Source organism: Capricornis sumatraensis, chromosome 16, assembly GCF_032405125.1.
Source record: "Capricornis sumatraensis isolate serow.1 chromosome 16, serow.2, whole genome shotgun sequence".
Classification (NCBI taxonomy): domain Eukaryota; kingdom Metazoa; phylum Chordata; class Mammalia; order Artiodactyla; family Bovidae; genus Capricornis; species Capricornis sumatraensis.
The window spans coordinates 31,761,593-31,782,850 of record NC_091084.1 but is presented as its reverse complement, the minus strand read 5'-3'; the positions used below and the strand labels follow the sequence as shown (position 1 = coordinate 31,782,850).

Below are 21,258 nucleotides of genomic sequence, written 5' to 3'. Positions count from 1 at the left end.
CTGGAATCATGCAGTATGTAGTCTTTTCAAATTATCTTCTTAGCAATAAACATTTGGGCTTCCTCCATGTCTTTTTGTGACTTGATAGCCCACTTCTTTTTAATCCCTGCATAATTCCATTGTATGGATGCAGCTACCAGTTTGTTTATCCATTCTCCTATTAAAGGACATCGCGATTGCTTCCAAGTTTTGACAATTATGAATAAATCTGCTACAAACACCCATGTGGAGGTTTTGTGTAGAACTAAGTTTTCAATTCATTTGGGTGAATACCAAGGAGCGTGATTAATGGATCTTATAGTAAAGGTATGTTTCACTTTATAATAAACTTCCAAACTGTTTTCCAAAGTGGCTGTGCCATTTTGCATTCCCATCAGAAATGAATGAGAGTTCCTATCGCTCCACGTGCTCTCCAGCACTTGGTGTTGCCCACGTTTTTGAACTTTAGCTATTCCAATAGGTGTGCATTGCATCTCACTGTTTTAATTTGCAATTCACCAGGCTTCCCTGGTGGCTCAGACTGTAAAGAATCTGCCTGCAATGCAGGAGATATAAGAGACACGGGTTTGATCCCTGGGTCGTGAAAATCCCTTAGAGGAGGGCATGGCAACCCTCTCCAGTATTCTTGCCTGGAAAATGCCCTGGACAGAGGAGCTGGTGGGGTACAGTCCACAGGGTCGCAAAGAGTCAGACACGACTGAAAAGACTGGGTACAGCAAAGCACTCACCACTACTGAACTGTACGTTTAAACATGGCAAAGGAGTTAAATTTTACCTTTTTTTAAAATCACAATTAAAGAAACAAACAAAAAAACTCTACTTATGCTTTTACCCTTTGACCCAGAAATCCACCTCTAGGAATGTACCGTTAAGACACTTTCAACAAAATGAAAATTTATTGTCACATTATTTATAATTGCAAAATACTGGAAATTGTTTTTGGCCCCGCCTGTATGGATTGTAGAGTCTTAGTTCTTGGACCACAGCAGTGAGAGCGCCACGTCCTAACCACTGGGCCACCAGGGAATCCTCTTGCGTCATTTTGACTTTTAGAAGCATGTTAATCTCCTACACACTTAAAATATTACACTAAATCAAAATATGAGAAAAAAAGAAACTGAATGCAAACAGAAACAAATGAACCCAGCTGAATTTCATATGAGTGATATAACCACGTAGCAAGGAGGGAAGTATACCCTGTGTCTCAGACGGTAAAGAATCTGCCTGCAATGCAGGAGACCCGGGTTCCATCCATGGGTCAGGAAGATCCTCTGGAGGAGGGAATGGCAATCCACGCTGGTGTTCTTGCCTGGAGAATCCCATGGCCGAAGAGCCTGGTGGGCTACAGTCCGTGGGGTCACAAAGAGTCGGACATGACTGGACGACAACAGCACGCCACACACCCTCAGCCTGGGGGAAGTAAAGACCTCCTGGACTCACTTTACTAGGCTTACTTTTTATAGTGTATGACAATTTTGAAATATTGCTGGGAGCCAGAGTTCTTCGTTTGGATAAAGGGAGACATGAATATGAAATACAGGAAGGTAGAGAACCGCATGAAACTGGATCAAAATTGTAAGTTACCAGTATAAACTCATGCTTTCTATAATAATAATATATATATTAGATATACTATATATTAGCTTAGATGTATTATATACATAGTATATATGATTATGTGTGTCCATTGAAAGAACCTAGAAGCAATAAAACCCTAGAAGCAAGAAGCATACCTAGTACTCAGATGTTGGTTTCTACCATTCCCCACTAAAAGAAACAGGGTTCCTGGGGAAAAGAGTTGATTATAGTGGCTGATTATAGACAGAGAAGGTAGAAGGTTGAAAATTCTGCCAGAAATTAAGTAGCACCAAAAATTATGGGGCAGGGGCCAGCAGACTGGGGGTGGGGGTGGCTGTGTCAGAGGATGCAGAAGCCAGATCAAAGGTGGCCACATCTGGGTTGATTTCAGCATCAAAATGAATAAGGACCATAATGGAATAAAACCCACTGAATAAAACAGGAGTCCATGAGTCCAAATATATTACAAAGAATATAAATAAACAAAAAACTAGAAAGGAGGGCTCTTGTTTACAATGGAACACTGACTGATACAGAAGGAGGGAGGCTGACGGGCGAAAATTGTCATTTCAAACCATCAGAGTGACTTCCCGAGGGGTCCAGTGGTGAAGATGCTGCAGGTCTAATGCAGAGGGTGCAGGTTCAATCCCTGGTTGGGGAACTAAGGTCCTACATGCTATGGGGTATAGCCAAAAATTTTAAAAATCATAATAAATAAAGCCATCATGGTAAAAATTGGTTCAGACCAGAACCATTACGGGATGCTAACGTTATGTATTACTTATATAATATTTCAGCCTGGGTTGCATAACCCTACTTCATGCACAAGATTACAACAGACAAACCCGGATTGACAAATATGAACGCAACGTCTGAGGAACCGTTGCAGATATAGGGAAATAACGAGACCTGAAGACTAAAGATAGTAGAGAAAACTGGACTGCATCCTATTCTAGAAGGAAAAGACCAGCACCACAGTGGACGTCCGGGACTCTTGTCAAACTGGAATATGGACTATAGACTAATGTTTTGTATCAGTTTAAATCTTCTAAATTGGATAACTGTATTGTGATTATATGGGACAAAATCCTTCTTCTCAGGAAATACTGAAGTATAAAGGGAACTACGAGCACACTGTATGCAATCTACTTTCATGATTTAGAATAATTATGCATATGTACACATATCAAATAAAACATTTTAGTTAAAATTTAATATAGATTTTAATTTAGAGAGAATAAAAAAGCAAAATCTGGGGAACTCCCTGGTGGTGCAATGGTTAGGACTCTGAGTTTTCACTGCTGAGAGTGTGGGTTCAAATTCTTGGTGGAGGGACTAAGATCCCACAAGCCAGGTAGATTGGCCAAAAAAGAAAAAAGCAAAATCTGTGCAAAACATTAATAATCATCTTTGATTCTAACTAAAGAGTATACAGATATGGAATTTAGAAAGATGGCAATGACGACCCTGTATGCAAGACAGCAAAAAAGACACAGAGGTGTATAACGGACTTTTGGACTCAGAGGGAGAGGGAGAGGGTGGGATGATTTGGGAGAATGGCATTGTAACATGTATACTATCATGTAAGAATCGAATCGCCAGTCTATGTCTGACGCAGGATACAGCATGCTTGGGGCTGGTGCACGGTGATGACCCAGAGAGATGTTATGGGGAGGGAGGTAGGAGGGGGGTTCATGTTTGGGAACGCATGTACACCCGTGGTGGATTCATGTCAATGTATGGCAAAACCAATACAGTATTGTAAAGTAAAATAAAGTAAAAATAAAAATTAAAAAAATAAATAAAGAAGAGTATACAGGGAGTCTACACTATCTCTGCAAACTTTCTGAATGTTTGAAATTATTTCAAAATAAAATTAAATATATAAAAAGAGAAGCTAAAACAAGGAAATAAAAATGTTTGCAAGGGCATAAAGGAAAAGACTCACATGCAAATAATCCCCAAACTAATTTCTCTTGAGACTAACTTCTGGCCAAGTTCAAATTACAGCTTCAATTGCAGAGAGATTTTAAGAAATGTAACAAAACAGTACTCTGGTGTTTTTTTAAAATAAGAGCTCAGCATTGAATAATTTGCAAGTAGTAAAATTTAAACAGCAAATGGATCTAGATATTGCTTTAAAGGCTGTTGAAAATTATTATGATAAAGACTTACATGATGAAAAAGTATTTTCAGGGGTAAAATATTTATTATCTGTGACTCCTTTATAATGTTTAAATGTGAGGTGCAAAATTTATGATTCAGTTATGAATCCAAGTATTGCTTTAAAATTGTTAGTAATAACTTCAGTTTGGAGCAACATTTCTCTAAATTGAAATTTATTTTTTAAAACAGCTAAAAATAATAACTCAAGAAAAGTAAATTAACTTGGCATTCCTAGCAATAGAATATGCATTATGAGATTTTTATTATACAAAGTAATTAGGGATTTTGCCAAAATGAAGACAAGAACATTTTATTTAATGGAATATTATATAATAACTTATGAGTTGCACGTGACTTTATTATCCATCCCAACATTGCTGGCCCTTCTTGAGGACACCCAGGCATGCATAATGAAAATTAAGTTAAATTATCTTGAATATTTTGCTGACTTTAAGTCATACAAAAACTGTGCCATTACATATCTTTTAATTTTGTCATTAGAAAGCTTATTTGTCAAGGTAAGAGGGTAGAGCATGTTTAAGAGTTAGCCAGCCTTCAAACTGTTCTTGCCTGGAGAATCTCAGGGACAGAGGAGCCTGGTGGGCTGCCGTCTGTGGGGTCGCACAGAGTCAGACACAACTGATGTGACTTAGCAGCAGCAGCATCCTTCAAATAATTCAAACAGCTTGACATACAATATGTGAACCTTCATTTATATCTGACCTGGCCACACAAGTATTGGAGGTTTTGGTCCTTTAATTACTTCTATTTGAAAGTACAAATAGATGTTGATCATATAAGAATATTTATCTATTTTTATACAAAAGGTAGCATTCCACATATAGCACTATATATCAAGCTTTTAAATTTAGAACTATATTCCACACCAACCATACCTTAATAAATATGTCAATGAGCCTCAAATAAATAAATAAAATTATATTCCAGTGATCATTCCATATCAACATATAGGGAGGGTCCTTATCCTTTTAACAGCTGTGCAGTACTCCACTGAGTAGAGTTAATTCAAGGACTGCGGATAGGGGACTCAGAAGTGTTGTGTCCCATCTCAAGTCAGATGTGGTAGAGGGAGAAGAGTGCCAAGAGAATCTCAGTCACGGTGGGTGACATAAGGGACCAGATTCCTCCCAAGCTTATGTTTTATTCTAGTGTGAAGCTTTTATGATCAGATGGATTGGCATGTTCAAAGTTAAAATAAGGCCATACCCCAGGTAGAGCAGGTATAACCCAGGTAAGCAGCAGCCTCCCCAGAAGTGGCTGGATGTTTCCAACCTCAGTCACCAGGAGACAGGACAGATCTGGGAGGGGAGACAGGACCTTAGAAAGTGGAACTTTTGGGGGGACTTCCCTGGTGGTCCAGTGGCTAAGACTGCATCCACGCTTCCAATGCAGGAGGCCTGGGCTGATCCCTAGTCAAGGAGCTAGATCCCACAAGCTGCAGTTTTAAAAAGATCCTGCATGCTGCAACTGAAAAAAAAAAAAAAAAAAGATCCCGCATTTGGCAACAAAGATCTCGTATGAGGCAACTAAGACCTGGCACAGCCTAATTTATTAGTTAAAAAAAAAGGAAGAAAAATGAGACCTTTGGTTCTGTCCCTCTGTGCCTGAACTCAGATGGATATAAACTGATTGGCAGGAGATCCCCTGGTCGGAACCATTTATACACACCCTGCTGTGCTAAACCATTTATCAGGGTCTACAAATCCGGTGTAATCTGGCCTCATACCTCACTAAATTCATTCCTCCCTTGCAGGATATGAACCAACGACTAGCCGTCTCCTGCACAGAGGATGCTACCATACCCCATTTACCCGGTTACCTGCCATTATCCCTTAAAATGAAGCTAGGTGTCAACTCTTCCAGGAAGCCTTCCTTGGCCACTTAAGGCTGAGTTAAGTAACTGTTTGCACTTGTGCACCCTAGTACTTGCACATTATATTCTAATTGTTTACTTGTCAGTCCCCCTCACTACGGCTTCCCCAGTGGCCCAGCGTTCACAAACCTGCCTGCAGTGCAAGAGAGGCAGGTCTAATGCCTGGGTCAGGAAGATCCCCTGGAGGAGGGCATGGCAACCCACTCCAGTATTCTTGCTTGGTAAAATCCTGTGAACAGAGGAGCTTGGCAGGCTACAGTTCATGGGGTCACAAAGAGTCGGACACGACTGAAGCAACCAAGCACGCATTGCCTCACTAGAGTACAAATCTCTTAAGCCCATGAACCTTGTCTAAATTATGATCCCATCCTCCGCCCCCAAGCTTAGTATCTGACACACGACATCCTAGTTCAATGATGAGACAGAGAAAGGAGCTGCCACAATGCCCTTTTCCTTCAAAGCAAACCCTCTCTGTGCGCACGTCACCTCTGTTTGTACCGCAGTGTTGGCATCACTCAGGATGAATTGAAATGAAGCCTAAGACTCTGGCTTCTCCAACTGATCAGTTCTGTTTTTCCATCCTCCCATCCTACCTGCTTTCCGTGAGATGAGAGAGCAATTTAAACTAGGGGCACCAGGGGGCGCTCTCAGGCAAGAAGAAATAGAGAAACCCTTCAGTTCAATGGCTCAGTCCTCTGACTCTGCAACCCCGTAGACTGTAGCACGCCAGGCCTCCCTGTCCATCCCAACTCCCGGAGCCTACTCAAACTCATGTCCATCCTGTCCATGATGCCATCCAACTATCTCACCCTCTGTCGTCCCTTTGTCCTCCTGCCTTCAATCTTTCCCAGCATCAGGGTCTCTCCCAATGAGTCTTTTCTTTGCATCAGGTGGACAAAGTATTGGAGTTTTAGCTTCAGCATCAGTCCTTCAACTGAATATTCAGGACTGATTTCCTTTAGGCTGGACTGACTTCCTTTGGGATGATTCCCTTTAGGATGGAGAAAGCCTTATAAACCTCAATTCCAGTTTCGTTACATCATTGCTCAAGAACTTGCAGTGGGTCCCCACTGCCTTTTCTATCTTAAGATCCAAGTTCCTCCCACCATGACTTTACCCCACCTCATGTGCCCAACCTCTCCCGTGGATGCACCCTCTACCCTCTTGAATCTCTAGTTCGCCGTGTAACACTTTATTTTAGCACCAGCTGTTTGTATGAAGGTGGTGCCAATAGGTGGTAGCGGTGGCTGAAGCTCTCCTCAAGACACTCTAAGTAAACCTACAATGAAAGTGAAAGCGGTGAGCTGGCTGTGCAAACAGCAATTCATGTCTGCCGGCCTCCCTGCGTCAGCCTGACCTTCTAGCCAGATGCTGATGCTGAAACTCTTTAATACCAAAGAAGCAGTTGTCACCGTGTGTGTCCCTTTCTCCAGTCTCACCCTTCCTCTCCTTGTCTGTGCCATTTGCTCTGCTTGGAATGATCTAGCCTCATTCCTCCCCTATCTAAACTTGACTTTTCACTGGAGCCTCCACACTTTCAGAAAGGCTTTCCTGGCTAGGGCAGGCACCGTCCATAGATGTTCCCTCTTATGAATCCCTGTTGCATTTCCTGTTTATACCACATAATTCGTTGGTATTCAATCTGTTGCTTTCTTTTCCATGATGCGTTTACTTAATCCAGCTGCAAATTATCACAGGTAGGGGGCCCATATTTGAGAGTTGGATCAATCTTGGTTCAACTTTTAGTTCCTTGGAGTGATCAAAAAAGTTCTGGAACTAGACAAAGGTGATGACTGCATAACATTGTGAGCATGTTTGATGCCACTGACTTGTGCACTTAAAGTGGTTAAAAGGGTAAGTTTTAGGTTATGCGTATTTTACCCCACTGAAGAAAATGTAGCTCCATTACTCACAGGCTGTGCGACTTTAGGTCATGTAACTCTTTTCACTTCAGTTTCCTCATTTTTTGTTGCAAAGATCAAGATAAACATTAGCAATGAAAATGACCCTTAAGTCATGGGCTGAGTTGTACAGCCCTGTGAAAATCTTAGCTATGAGTAGCTTCTTCTCTCATTCTGAGCACTGCCATGTCTCTTCTCAACAGTCACTGGTTTGGCCACTCACCAAGATTAGTTAATTAAGTGGCAGGGAGATCTCAAAGCCACCAATTCCTTCATGGAGTTTACAGCCGGGTATTGGAGACAAGCGCTTCTGAGGTGGCTCGGTTGGTAAAAGAATCCACCTACAATGCAGGAGATGTGGGTTCGATCCCTGGGTCAGGAATCCCCTGGAGGTGGGCATGGCAACCCACTCCAGTACACTTGCCTGGAGAATCCCACGGACTGAGGACCCTGGCGGGCTACAGCCCACAGGGTCACAAAGAGTCAGACACGACTGAAGGGCCTGGGCACATGTGCATGCTCACACACTGGAGACCAGAGCTGAACTAGCTCTTTCCAGTGTGATCGGGACCTAGAAGGAAGGTGCCAGGGAGAACGCAGGCCCAGTCTGACCTGGTCTGGGGATTTTCTCTGACTCCAAATCCTGTGTTCTCTCCACTTTTCAAGTTCCCTTGAGGCCGCGGACCCTGGAGACAGGGTTCAGTGTCCCTCTCCCCCCAGCTTGCTGTTCCCTTCCCCCCACCTCTCTGGCAACCTCCAAGGCCAGCTGTGGCAACAACAGAAGGGGTCACAGGCCCTGCCAGAGTGCAGTGGAACAAGGCTCCCCTGCTCTGGGGCTCTCCCTGGGATGTTCATAGCTCTAGGTGTCTCCAGGGGTGTAGCAGAATCTGGGATCACTAGGCTTCCTATAGGCTCCTCTCGGTAGACTAGCTGGCCCTTCCTCAGGGACAACTCAAAGTCAAAATTTAAACAGCTCTCTGGGGACACTCCTCCTCCTGGGTGGTGGTATTTTGGGGAGCGGATGTGAACTTCCCCGAGGGGGAGAGATGTAGGCTCCAGCTTCCGGCCCTTTGCCCTCCTCCCTGCCCCAAGCTTGCTCTGTTCTCCAAATTTAGGATGGGAGGAAGAAGTGGGAAGACGTTTGGGTCCTCAGAGGCCAGAGAGCAGAGACCCAGGACCAGAAGCAAGACAATCCTTTATCACAGCTGACAGGAGCCCCCAGCCCTGTCCAAGGCTGAAATCCTGGCTGGATCATCCTCCCCTCCCCTCCATCAGAGGTCACTGCGCATCCCCCCAACCCCCGGAGGCAGTGCTCAGGGACTCCCCATGTCATGTGGCTCTCTCCCCAAACTCCACCCGGCTCCCACCCTCAACTCAGCTCCCCCTTCTTTTTCCAAAGCAGAGACTGAATCACCTCTACCGGCCTTCGCTGGGAAAGGCCTGGAGACCGGATCTGGGGCTTCCGGAGAGCCCCCAAGGTCCCCTTCCTGAGCCCCTCCCCGGCCCGCAGCAGCCTGAGCATTTATGGTAATGTTTGGATTGGGGCAAGCTCAGCCGGATGCCCCGCCTTCCCCGGGCAGGACCTGGGATCCCCTGGGCTGAGGCCTTGGGTGCTGGAGGGCGGCCCACGTGGAGAGGGAGAGGGACCTGGGGTCGGAGAGGACTAGAGGGGACAGTCCAGGCCCGAGGGACGGCTCAGCAGGGCTGGGGACTAGGACGGGAGGGATGGGTCCCCCTCTGCACACCACACTCACTGCGAACCCTCCCTCTGGTTTATGGGTCCCTAATCCCCAGGAAGAGTCCCCATGTGGCCACATCCTCTTTTCCCTCTCTCCCCCCACCCCCTTAGCAGGGAAGGGGCTGAGAGGAGAGGCCCGCAGCTCCCAGGGGAGTCGCTGGAATGCTGGGAGCCTGGGAACGGACCCTGCAGTGTCCCTGGGAAAGCCAGGCTGTGGGAATCCCACCCACAGCCCCCTCCCCAGGATGCGACACCGGATGCCAGAGACAGATCCCACCTCCCCAAGAGGGGGCTTCTGTGAGAGTGGGAAAACCCCTCTGTCCCAGCCCCAGCCTGGCTCGACCCCGGAGTTCAGTAGGCCAGCTGTGATGGAGACGCCCCCTCCCGCGCCCTCCTCTCCCCAACCGGCTCTGATATAATCCCGGTCATTGTGCCACCTCCCCTCCCCCGCCCCTTCTCTGGACCCCTGTACAATGAGGCCTTTGCCTCCTCCAGCACTCAGGGTGGAGATGAACTCACTGACGGTTTCTCCAAGTTTAAAAATAGCCCCTCCCATCTCCCCCCCGCCCGCCCCACCCACCACCAGCAGCACAAGTCACCCTCCTCCTCTCCCATGGTGTTTCTGGGGTGCAGCTCAGTCCAGGCCACATCTCCTTCCTGCCTGGAGTCAGGTGCGAAGGACATGGGTGAGACCACGTCCGGCCAAGACAGGGGCCGCTTCCCCCTATTCAATCTCTTCCCCAACATTTTCCACCCAGCCCCCCAATATCCGGTTTCCTGGCCCGAGGCTGCCTCAGCAGCAACTGCCCCCCACCCTCCTCCTACCCTGTTTTTTCACTCCCTTAGCACAGTCTCCTCCCAGCTCAGAGCCCCCAACACTGGAAAAAATTCTCTTACCTCCCCTCCAAAGACTCAGACTGAACCCTATTTTTAGGCCAGGCCAGGGAAGGGGGGGGATTCCCCAGCCTCAGTCATCGCCCATATTGCTGGCCCACCCCCTCCACCCCGTAGTGCCTTCTCTTACTGCAGATGTAAACTTGTCTTTATCAGCTTCCTTCCTCTGCTCAGCCTGACCTTCTCATATCCTCCTGGTTAAGGCCCCTCCACCGGACGGGTTTGGTGGGAGACCACTGTACCCACTATGAGAGAGGACTCCTGGGTTTAATCTCACCCCAGCAGGGCTAACCCCCCAGGGGCAGGACTAGCCTTGTCTTTTTACCTCCACCTCCACGTGGGGGATGGGGGGTGGTCCCACATTGTACAATGAAATGAAAGCCCCCACTCACCCCAGAGACAGGAGTTGAGGGACTCAGACAGTGGCCACCACCCCTAGCAGCCTCAGTTTCTCTACCTGTGGTCAGACTTACGCCCAAGAGACACACCAAGGGCCTTCTGCACCCCCTGGGTCTGCTGTGGGAGTGAAGAAGGCAGCCTTCCTACCCATTCCTTCTGGAGAGAAATGAGGCAGGGAACTTAGGGCTCTGGTCAGGGGCTCTGCTGATCCTGGCCTGCATCTGGGCAAGGCTACCTCCACCGAGTCCAGGCACAACAGTGTCTGCAGATGGAAAGCCCACAGTGGCCTCCTTGGCGCTCCCCTTCCGCTGGAGGTCCATCCTCTCTCGCTGAAAGTTCTTCCCCGTCTGCTTCCTCTCTTTCCTGCAGATGTCCATCTCAGACACCCTCCACCTCCCGCTCCTTCACCCTGTGCTGCCCTCGTTCTGCTTGCTTCTGCCTCCAGTCCCCTCTGAAGCCCCTCCAAGGACCTGACCTCTTTGGTTTGGAATCCTAGCGTGGCCCCACTCAATGAAGCCTTCTTGAGGTTGTCTGCCCCCTGAGCTCTACCACCCACTCCCTGGCAGCCCAGAGCAACTTAAGCTACTGGCTTCCCTAAAGGACAGTCTCTGTGCTAGTTTGGTGGGGACGTGTGGGACACAGAGGTCACCCTGGGCTCTATCCTCACTTCCCTTTCACCGCAGAGGCAGCCCCACCACCCCCTCCTAGCTTCACTCTTCTCACAACGGAAGAAGGATTCTGAACTGACCGTCCTTGGTGGTTGGTTGGCTTTGCTCTCAGGCTGGAGAGAGGAGAATGATTAGTTAATGGTGTTAAGAGAAGGGAAGGGGGGTGGAGGCAGGGAAGCAGAACACTATGCCCAGCTCTGAGCTTGCCAGGGCAAACAGCATCCTTCAGCCATTCCCATTCCTGCCCCTGCAGACAAAAACAAATGCATCCATTCCATTCTGGGCCCTGGGCCAGTCCATACATTCACTCTGGGGGAGGAGGAAGCACCATCATTCTCTTACCCCCCACCCCTACCCTGGGCTCCAAGCCCCTGGCTTGGCCTGCCTGGCATGGCCTCTGGCTGAAAATTAATGGAGACGGAGGAGGGGAGCAGCAAAGATCTGAAAGATGAGGGCTGATGTGGCTCAAGAGTCATCTCGGCGTCATCAAAACGCCATCCCGGAGCATCTTCTAAGTCACCTGCCCATTTGCTGCCTCACCCTGCTCCTCCCCCACCCAGCGGCAAGGCTGCCCTGCCTAGGACAGGACTCTGTTCCAAACCCAGGCCTCCTTTAGACCATCCCAGTTAGAGGGGCCCCAGCTGATGTGGACCCCTTTCCCAGGGTCAGGGAGCTGGGGGTCTGTCTCTATGAGACAAGAATCAGTCTCACTCTCCAGAGCCTCAGTTCAGGTTCAAGGGGCCAGAAGACCCAGGCATTGGACATATGGGGAAATGCAGGTCCCCTCGCCTTGCTGGGACAGATTCCACTTGGGCAGGGCAGCCTGGAGTCAGTTCTGATTCCTCCTCCAAACCCCCCACCCTCAGCTGCTGGGGGGCTAGAGCCCTGCTGCAGGGGGTCCCATCAACCCTCAGCAACAGCAACAGGTATGGGGGGAGCAAGCTGGAGACCTTGTGCCCATTAACTCATTTTTCTCCCTCTTTCCTTCATTCAGGGGAAACTGAGTCCCAGGTTGGGTTCAGTGAGTGAAGCCAGAAGCAGAAACCTCAAGATCCAGGCTCAGTGGGACAAGTGTGACAACTTCAGGCCTGTGAATTCAGCCCCTCCCTGCTTCCTCTGGTCTGAGACTTGCAGGAGCTGGGGATGAAGGGACCACCCTTAGCGCGCCGCCTCCACTCCCCAGTACAGATGCCTCTGGCTCTGTGGGCCCTGGGCCCAGGGTTCTTCCCTCACAGCGGCCAGGACTGCAAGACTTGGGGGCAGTGACAGGCCGCCGGCCGCCGCAGTGGTGCAACCGTTCTGGGAAGCCCGATTTCTCTGGGGCAGAGGTCCGGGGGAGTGGAGGAGGCGGCGGGCAGAAGAGCTTAAAAGGGAGCGAGGTCCCCATCAAGGACATTAAGGACCTGCCAGTGGCTCCTCCGCCAGGAGGTCCCCCAGGGCTACACGGGCTGGCTGGGGCTAAGCCGGGTCTGACCCGGCGGGACTCCAGCATCCGGGCCAGCTTCTCCCTGCAGCCGCCTCGGAGACACCTGTCACCGCCCCCTGTCCGTTCCCTAGCGAGGGGCTGGGAGGAAGGCTCCGGCCTAACCCCGCGCCGCGCTCTTCGGCGGCGCAGCTCCGGGCATCTCGGCGCCGGGCCCGCCCCCTAGGGCTGCGGCGCGCCGGGCGGGGGGTGGGCTGCGCGGGGCGTGGCGGGTGGCCCGGGCGCCCGGGCCCCCTCCCCCGCCCCCCTGACGTCAGCCCCCGGCGGCCGCGAGCTCCCTCACTTGGCTCTCGCCCTCCGGCCGGGAAGCATGGGACGATCCGGGCTCATCTGCGCTTTCCTGCTCGCCGTCTGCTGCTGCTCTCGCCGCGCCGCGGGTGAGTGAGCTCGCTGGGGCCTCGCACCCCGAACGGTCCGGCCGGGCGGTCTTCGGGGAGCGTGCCCGGGAGCAGAGCCCGCATCCCGGCGGGGGCCGGGGCTTTGCGCGGCTGCGTGCGCTCCTCCTCTCCGGATCCCCGGCACCCGGCGCCTTGCGCGCGTACAACTCTTCTTTATGGCCAGTTTGCAGCCTCTGTTCCAGACCATCCCGGGAGCAGGACTGGGGAGACGAGGAGGGGGCTGCTGCCTGCAGCGGGAAGGGGTGGAGCAGAGTCCCTTCGGGCTCTGGGGAGAGCTTTTCTTCAGGTGCTTTCTCGGGGGCGGGGGGCGGGGAGCGTGATTGGAGCCTTGGCGGGAGGGGCAGCTACAGCGCATCCCCAAATCCTGAATTCCGCGCCCGCCTGTTGCTGGAAAACGCAGCTTTCTTAGCTGGAGGGGTGCACCGACCCCTCCCTCTCCCGCCTGGGCTTCGAGCCAGGCTAGAGGTGAGCGCGAGGGGGAGGAACGGCGGCTCCCGCCCTGCCAGGGCGTTGGCAAAGACTGGAGCGCCGTGTGGGTCCCCTCGCCCCTACCCGGGTGACGGGGTCACAGGTGGCAGGGACTAGGGATCGCGGAGTCCCAGAGTGCGAGCGCCCCAGACTTGTTTGTTACACGTCCCGGAATGGGACCAGATTCAGGTGGGAAAAGGGCCCAGGCACCTCGGAGTTTTTCTCTGAAACTGCCTAGGAGCCGGGCGCTCCCGGGCTCACCCTACCCTTGTATGGCCGCAGTGGTGTCGCTCGTTTCTCTTGGCTCCGTTTCCCGGGTTCTAGCCGCTAGCTGGCTGGGAAAGGGGAGGTCTGGGCAATACCCAATGCCATGGCTTCGTGCCCATGCCAACAGTGTCCCTGGGGTACCCTCGGTTGCTGCCTTCAAAGTCTTTCTGGGGGATGGAGGGGAAAGGGCTGCATGGGGCTCCAGTGCTGCAGAAGGTCCAGCCCCACCCTGCCCCGTTCTTCTAGGGCTGGGGAAACCGAGTCAGGGAGCTGAGGCTTTTGCTCTGGGCTGAAGACCACTCCAACAGCCCTCATTGTATGGGAGCCAGCCCAGGGCAACCACCCAGGCACCCAAGTCCAACCAGATGGTATGGAGTGACATCACCTCCTTGTGGGGCGGGCAGGACACTGGCACCGCTGACGTCACTCTTGCCCACTGCCTGGCCCTTGCCCTGACCCCTGCCCCCGACCCCAGGGAGAGGTTCTGGCCCCTCCATGACTCTGACCCCTCCTGTACTCACAAGACTACCAGGATGGGGTCCCCTGAGAGTGTGGGAATTCACAGAGGTGCTGCTTACGGAGTAGGAGATAGGGGTCTCCTGACCAGGGCTGCCCATTGGGGTCTTATGGGGGGGCGTTCGGGGGCAAAGGGTAGAGTAGTGATGTCTTACCCTGGGTGTGGGGACAAAAAGGGCCTGTGTGCCTGGGCCTGGCACGTGCCTTGCATTCCCTCACTCTGAGCTCACCCAGGGAGGAGGGGGCCTGGAAGGAAAGGGGCCTTCCTCTTGGCCCACCCTCTGCCAGCCTCATCTGGGAGTTCCTGGTGCTCAGGGTCTCTGCTCCAATGACCAGAAATGTCCATCCCTAGCTCCCTTGAGCCAGGAGAGGGCCAGTCCCCAGGTTGGGGGGTCATACAGAGTGTTGAGGCTTAGAGAGGACAGCGTGCCCTTTGAACCCTCATTGAAGTGGCAGAGAGAGCAGCTGCTACAAGTGGGTGTGAGCGAAGGGCATGGTGAGCAGCTGGAGCTTACACAGCTGCTGGTGCCCCCCCGACCCCCCCAGGTGTGCCCGGAGAGGCCGAGCAGCCGGAGCCCGAGCTGGTGGAGGTGGAAGTGGGCCACACGGCCCTTCTGAAGTGTGGCCTCTCCCACGCCCAGGGCAACCTCAGCCACGTGGACTGGTTTTCTGTGAGTGCAGAAGAGGGCAGCAGGGGTGGGAGGCCCTGCCCTTCCTGTAGTCCCAGGCCCCTCACCCCTGCCCTGCTGCCTCCGCTCAGGTCCACAAGGAGAAGCGGATGCTCATCTTCCGTGTGCGTCAGGGCCAGGGCCAGAGCGAGCCTGGGGAGTACCACAACCGGCTCAGCCTCCAGGACAAAGGGACTACTCTGGTCCTGACCGGCATCACCCCCCATGACGACCGCATCTTCACGTGCCAGGGCAAGCGCCGGGCTCAGGAGCACCGCATCCGGCTCCGTGTCTACAGTGAGTGCCCTGTCCGTGCCTTGTGGGCAGCGAGGAGCATGGGAAGCGGTGGCCCTACATGCCTCCCCATCTCTCTCCCTTGTAGAAGCTCCGGAGGAGCCAAGCATCCAGGTCAATACCTTGGGCATTTCTGTCAACAGTGAGGAGCCTGTGGAGGTGAGGTCTGCTGGGGTGGCCTGGGGTTGGGGGAGGCAGGTAGGCAGGGGCTAAGAGGGGGCAGCTTGGCCAGGTCACAGAGTTAGGAAGCCTCACACCCTGCCCTCCTTAGGTTGCCACCTGTGTCGGAAGGAATGGGTACCCTGTTCCTCAAGTCACCTGGTACAAGAACGGCCAGTCCCTGAAGGAGGAGAAGAACCGTAAGTCATCCTCTCTGCCCTTAGAAGCCATGCTTGTGGCACTGTATGGGGACCGCTTTGCACTTTTACTTTGTTTTTTTGACTGCAGTGTGAGGCATGCCGGATCTTAGTTCCCCGACCAGGAATGAAACCCATGACCCCTGTGTTGGGAGCATGGAGTCTTTAATCACTGGACTGCCAGGAAAGTCACTATTGTATTTTTTTTTTTTTCAAGTACACAAGCCATCCATGAAAATATTATCATTAGGGTTCAAACTGTACAGAAAATCTAGAAGGAAAAATTTCCTTCCTGCCCCAGACCCCCCTCCCAGAAATATCTCTGCTGTCAGTGTGTATGTATTCTTTCAAGCCTATTTCTAGGTCCTTACTCACACATGTAAATATATCTAGGACTATATAGAGTTTTGTTTTTTATTACTTAAATCAGTGGTTCTCTTCTAAGGCTGATCTTGCTCTCCTCTGGGACACTTGGCAGTGTCTGGAAATATTTTTGGTTGTTGCAAATAGCGAGATGCAACTGGCATCTGGTGGGGGGTTAGTGAGGCCAAGGATGCTGTAAACATCCCACAGGGCACAGAGTACTTCTGGCTCCAGATCTCAGTGCTGAGGTGGAGAAACCCCAATCTGAATGGCACGGCCTGCCCTACACTTTGTTTCCCTTTTGACAACAAGTCCTGGAAATCTTGCTGAATCACTCTGTTTAGATCTACCTGATTGATTGTTTACCTACTGCCCAGCATTTCACATGGCTGAGCTATAATGTAATATATAATATAGCTATAATATGATCTAGCTAACCGTTCATTCTGGTTAGTAGATGTCCAGAGTGTTTTCTCTGTATTTTTAAATCACTGCAGTATTATTTGCACACACCCTTGTATGAGTGCCCACGTGTGTTTGGGGTAGGTAACAAGCAGTAAAGAGCTGGGTTGAAGGGTTGCAGGTGGCATTCGTAATGATCCGTGGCCCTCTACAAGGGCTCCCTGCCATTCCTTCCCCGACTCAAGATGCCACAGGGTGGGGATGGAGGCGGAGCGGAGACTCACCGAACCGTTCTCCCCTTCCTCCCTGCCCAGGGGTCCACATCCAGTCATCCCAGACGGAGGAGTCGAGTGGTCTGTTTACCTTGCGCAGCGTTCTGCAGGCTCAGGTGTCCAAGGAGGACAAAGATGCCCAGTTTTACTGTGAGCTCAGCTACCGGCTGCCCAGTGGGAACCACATGAAAGAATCTAAGGAGGTCACCGTCCCTGTTTTCTGTGAGTACCGACTCTTCACAATGGGGCTGAGTCCTGCGAGCGTCTGCCCACCCGGCGCAGAGGCCGCTCTTGGGCTGAGAACTGTGCCCTTTGCCTGTGCAGACCCGGCAGAGAGAGTGTGGTTGGAAGTGGAGCCTGAGGGGATGCTGAAGGAGGGGGACCGTGTGGAAATCAGGTGTTTGGCTGATGGCAACCCCCAGCCCCACTTCAGCATCATCAAGCAGGTGCGGGGCCCTCTGTTCTGGGTGGAGGCGGGCATGCAGGAGTGGCTGGAGGTCCGCTCTGATCACGCCTTTGTCCTCTCCCAGAACCTTAACACCAGGGAGATGGAGGAAGAGAGGACGGATGACAACGGGGTCCTGGTCTTGGATCCTGCACAGAAGGAGCATAGTGGCCGCTATGAATGTCAGGGCCTGGACTTGGAGACCACGACATCGCTGCAGAGCGACCAACAGGAGCTGGTGGTGAACTGTGAGGGGCTGGGGGCCCAGGACAGGGGGACCAGGCTGGGGCAAGAGGGAATCCAACCCGCCCTGTCCTGCCTGACCCCACTGCTGCACCCCCAGATGTGTCTGATGTCCGGGTGAGCCCCGCAGCCCCTGAGAGCCAGGAGGGCAGCAGCCTCACCCTGAACTGTGAGGCCGAGAGCAACCAGGACCTTCAGTTCCAGTGGCTGAGAGAAAAGGTACCCAGGTGGGCCCAGGGCTCTGGGGGGATGGGTGGGCCTGGGAGTGACCTCTGACCCATGTCTCACCCCAGACAGGCAAGTTACTGGCAAAGGGGCAGGTGCTCCAGTTACACAACCTGAAACGGGAGGAAGGGGGAGGCTACCGCTGCCTGGCCTCTGTGCCCAGCGTTCCCGGCCTGAACCGCTCCCAGCTGGTCAACGTGGCCATCTTTGGTGAGGCCCTTGAGTTGGTCAGTGTTTTCAAGCTCTTTGGGGGCCAGAAATCACCTGTTGCCCTAGGGCACTCTGGTGCGGGAGTGGGTGGTGGGCAGGCAGAATGTGCTGTCTCAACCCGCCCTGCCCTCACGCAGGGCCCCCGTGGATGGCATCAAGGGAGAAGAAGATGTGGGTGAAGGAGAACTCAGTGCTGAATCTGTCCTGTGAAGCCTCGGGGCACCCTCGGCCCAGCATCGTGTGGAGCGTCCACGGCACGGTGAGCAGGCACACGGCAGCCTCCCAGGTGCTGGGCCGTCCCCTTGCAGGCTCTGCAGCCACTGCCCGACACCCTCCCACCCCTGAGCTGCTTCTCTTTCCTTGCAGGCAAGTGAGCAAGACCAGGAGCCACAGAATGTCCTGAGTGTCCTGAACGTCCTGGTGACCCCAGAGCTGTTGGAGACAGGTGCTGAGTGCGTGGCCTCCAACTCCCTGGGGAGAAACACCACCATCATTTTCCTGGAGCTGGGTAAGGGCCGGGTCCTGCAGAGGGGGTGGGGGCGGGCTCATTCCTATCCCACCCTTGACCCCAATCCATTTCATGTCTTCCACCCCAGACTCCAACAGAACCACCAACCTCAGTACCTCCACCATCAGCCCCCCTGCCAGAGCCAACGGCACCTCAACAGGTGAGCTGGGCTGGACCGGGCATCCTCATTCTGCCCTGCCCAGCCCAGGGGAGCCCTGGGCAGCTGCCTACCTTCCATCAGCCCTGGACTGGGCAGGGCAGTGATGGTAATGTGGCAGCCTGGGGCAGGGAGTGACTCTGAGTGTCTTTGTGGAACAGAGAAGAAGCTGACAGAGCCGGAAAGCAAGGGTGTGGTCATCGTGGCTGTGACCGTGTGCGTCCTGGTCCTGGCCTTGCTGGGCGCTGTCCTCTATTTCTTCTACAAGAAGGGCAAGCTGCCATGTGGACGGTCAGGCAAACAAGAGATGTAAGCATGGTACCTGGCATCTTGCACACCCACCCCCCCATCTCACGCTGCCAGCTTGTTGCCTCCTCAGGGACGTTCCCCCGCCAGCCCCTGGCCCACTCGCCCGGGACACCTGCTTTCCCACCACTACCCAGCTCCTTCCACCACACTGCTTCCCTTCTTCCCTGTTGCCCTTCCCCAGCTGGCCCAGAACACCCAAGGGCCCGTCATCACCCAGTGCCCCATCCCTCCTGACAGCCCCCCTTCCCTTGCCCTCAAGTTGCCAACCTCTTGCCTCCCTCCCTCCTCCCAGCACGCTGCCCCCGTCTCGTAAGAGCGAATTTGTAGTTGAAGTTAAGTCAGATAAGCTCCCAGAAGAGATGGGACTCCTTCAGGGCAGCAGCGGTGACAAGAGGGCTCCAGGAGACCAGGTAGGAGGCAGTTCCCGTGGCCAGAGCCTGACAGTCTTCAGGGATTGGGAGCAGCAGGGGCTGACGGTTGCTGAACACTAACTCTGTCCTTCATCCTTCCCCATCTCCAACGGGGAGCAGCTCCCACCTTGTCTCCCTAACACTACTCACAGCTGGTAGGGCCAGGCAGGTGGCTGAGGGACCCCGGAGAAGGTAGCCCCCAGGACCAAGAGCAGGACCCAGTCTATCACCACTTCCTGAACGGCGCTGGTGGCTCACATCACTAGGTGTGACGTGCGGCCCAGTGTGATTTGGGGTCTCATCTCTCGTTCCCTGCCCTGCCACCCCCCGCCCCCACCCCACCCTGGCTTCCTTCCCTCCCGGCGCTGCACCTAGTCCATCAGCTGTGGCTTCAGTCCCTCCTCCCTTTCAGTGCTCACACCTAAACCCTGGTCTGTGTCTCTGAATTCCTGCCTCACTTCTGCTCTTCACCCCTCTTTAGGGAGAGAAATACATCGATCTGAGGCACTAGCCGCTGAATCACACGGCGCTCCCTGTCCTGCCTGGAACCTCCCCTGTTCCCTGCTCAGCCTCCTCCCCAGCACTCAGGATGGTCGCCAAAGCCTCTAAAGTGGACTACTGAAGTGGAGAAGACCCCCCCCCCCGCCCCCAGCTCACCTGCAGACCCTGTTTCAGAGGGCACGTGGGCTGGGACCTGAGCTGTCCTGAGAAAGACCTCATGTGGCCCTGGAGGCCCCCTTTTTGGGGACCTGTTCACCATGGTCTCAATTTGTTCAGACCAAGGAGGGGCCTCAGTATCCCAGAAATGCATAGGAGAGTTTCTTATAGAACTTGTTTTCTCTTTACACATTATGGATGTAAGTACCTGTCTTCTACCAGCAACCAAATTAGGTAGCCTGTTCATCTTGAGCTGACTTCCTGCTCCAGGGCTGGCTTCATAATCCAGTGGTATCGCTGAAGTGTGGTTGCAGTGAGCCCAGGCCTCTCTCCGCGGGTGAGGGTTGCTGCTCACTTCAGCTCTGGGGAGACCCCCCCACAGTAAATGGAAGCAGCTGCCTGCCTGCTCCTGGAGTCCCTTTTGCGACACTCCTTTCTTTCCCTGGGCGGAAGCCAGGACCTGGTGGTGGTCCTTACAGGATAGTCAGTGAGGATGCCGGGCACAGCTTTCCAGAGTGAAGGCCGTTGGGCCCAAGCACCCTCATTCACTTGGCTCCCCCAACCCTCTCTAGGAATCACATTATGACTGAACGCTGGGGGTAGGGGCTGGAGATGAGGTCCAGATTGTCCTTTACAAGGGTTAAGGCTATAAAGTTATATTAGCACCAGGGTTCTAATGGGAGAATGGTACTTGGAGATGAGAAATGGGCCTGGCTAGAGCTTTGGGGCGTGTATGTGTATCTGCGTGTATGTGTGTATGCGTGTGTGTGTATATATACAGTTTTGTTAGGTTGTAAATTTGCAAATTGTTTCCTTTTTATATATGTGTGTGTATATATATATATATATATGAAAAATAAAGCTTAATTGTCCCTTAATCTTCACTGTTTTTATTCATCATGGGTACCACAGCAGTCTGTGGCCTGCAGTTGGAACCATGCCAAAAGGAACACAGAGCCCTTTGCAGTTGGGAGCAGGGACCAGAGGTCATCTCTGCTTCTCAGCAGAGGGCTCGAGCTCTAACACAGAGGATAAGCTTGCTCCTTAGCAGCAGAGCTGCCCTGATCAAGGCAGCCTGCAGAGTCTGGTGAGCTGTCGGCAAGAGTTTTTGCCCCTTTCCTGTCGCTTAGACGGCCCTCCAGGTAGCAGAACAGACGTCTGGTGATGAACTGGTGGGGTTATACATCTGACCCTGTAGTTTCCCAAGGTATTACTCCTTGACCCAGGAATGAGCAAGAACTCTGGTCTGCTACAACAAAAGAAACTTTATTTAAAAATATTTTTTACAGACATGGGTGCCTGAAAAAGCTCTTTAGTTAACTGTGTATGGAAGTGAAAAAAATTAATAAATAACATTAGTACAACAGAA

General features: G+C 52.5%; 1 protein-coding gene across 3 annotated transcripts; it reads left to right on the top strand.

Moving 5' to 3' along the window:
• Positions 1 to 13,007: 13,007 nt before the first annotated feature.
• MCAM (melanoma cell adhesion molecule) lies at positions 13,008 to 20,666 on the top strand. Of its 3 annotated transcripts, none has more exons than XM_068988575.1 (16): positions 13,008 to 13,098; positions 14,917 to 15,041; positions 15,131 to 15,335; positions 15,421 to 15,491; positions 15,604 to 15,691; positions 16,768 to 16,947; positions 17,050 to 17,171; positions 17,256 to 17,418; positions 17,514 to 17,632; positions 17,707 to 17,848; positions 17,986 to 18,107; positions 18,215 to 18,356; positions 18,421 to 18,516; positions 18,675 to 18,822; positions 19,115 to 19,232; positions 19,714 to 20,666. In XM_068988575.1, the coding sequence occupies exons 1-16, from the start codon at positions 13,032 to 13,034 to the stop codon at positions 19,741 to 19,743; spliced, it is 1,938 nt and encodes a 645-aa protein (XP_068844676.1). In that variant the 5' UTR covers positions 13,008 to 13,031; the 3' UTR covers positions 19,744 to 20,666. The 3 variants fall into 3 exon arrangements, with proteins under 3 accessions (XP_068844676.1, XP_068844674.1, XP_068844675.1); XM_068988573.1 differs by having other exon boundaries at positions 13,028 to 13,098; positions 18,445 to 18,516; XM_068988574.1 differs by lacking the exon at positions 19,115 to 19,232 and having other exon boundaries at positions 13,028 to 13,098; positions 18,445 to 18,516.
• Positions 20,667 to 21,258: the final 592 nt, after the last annotated feature.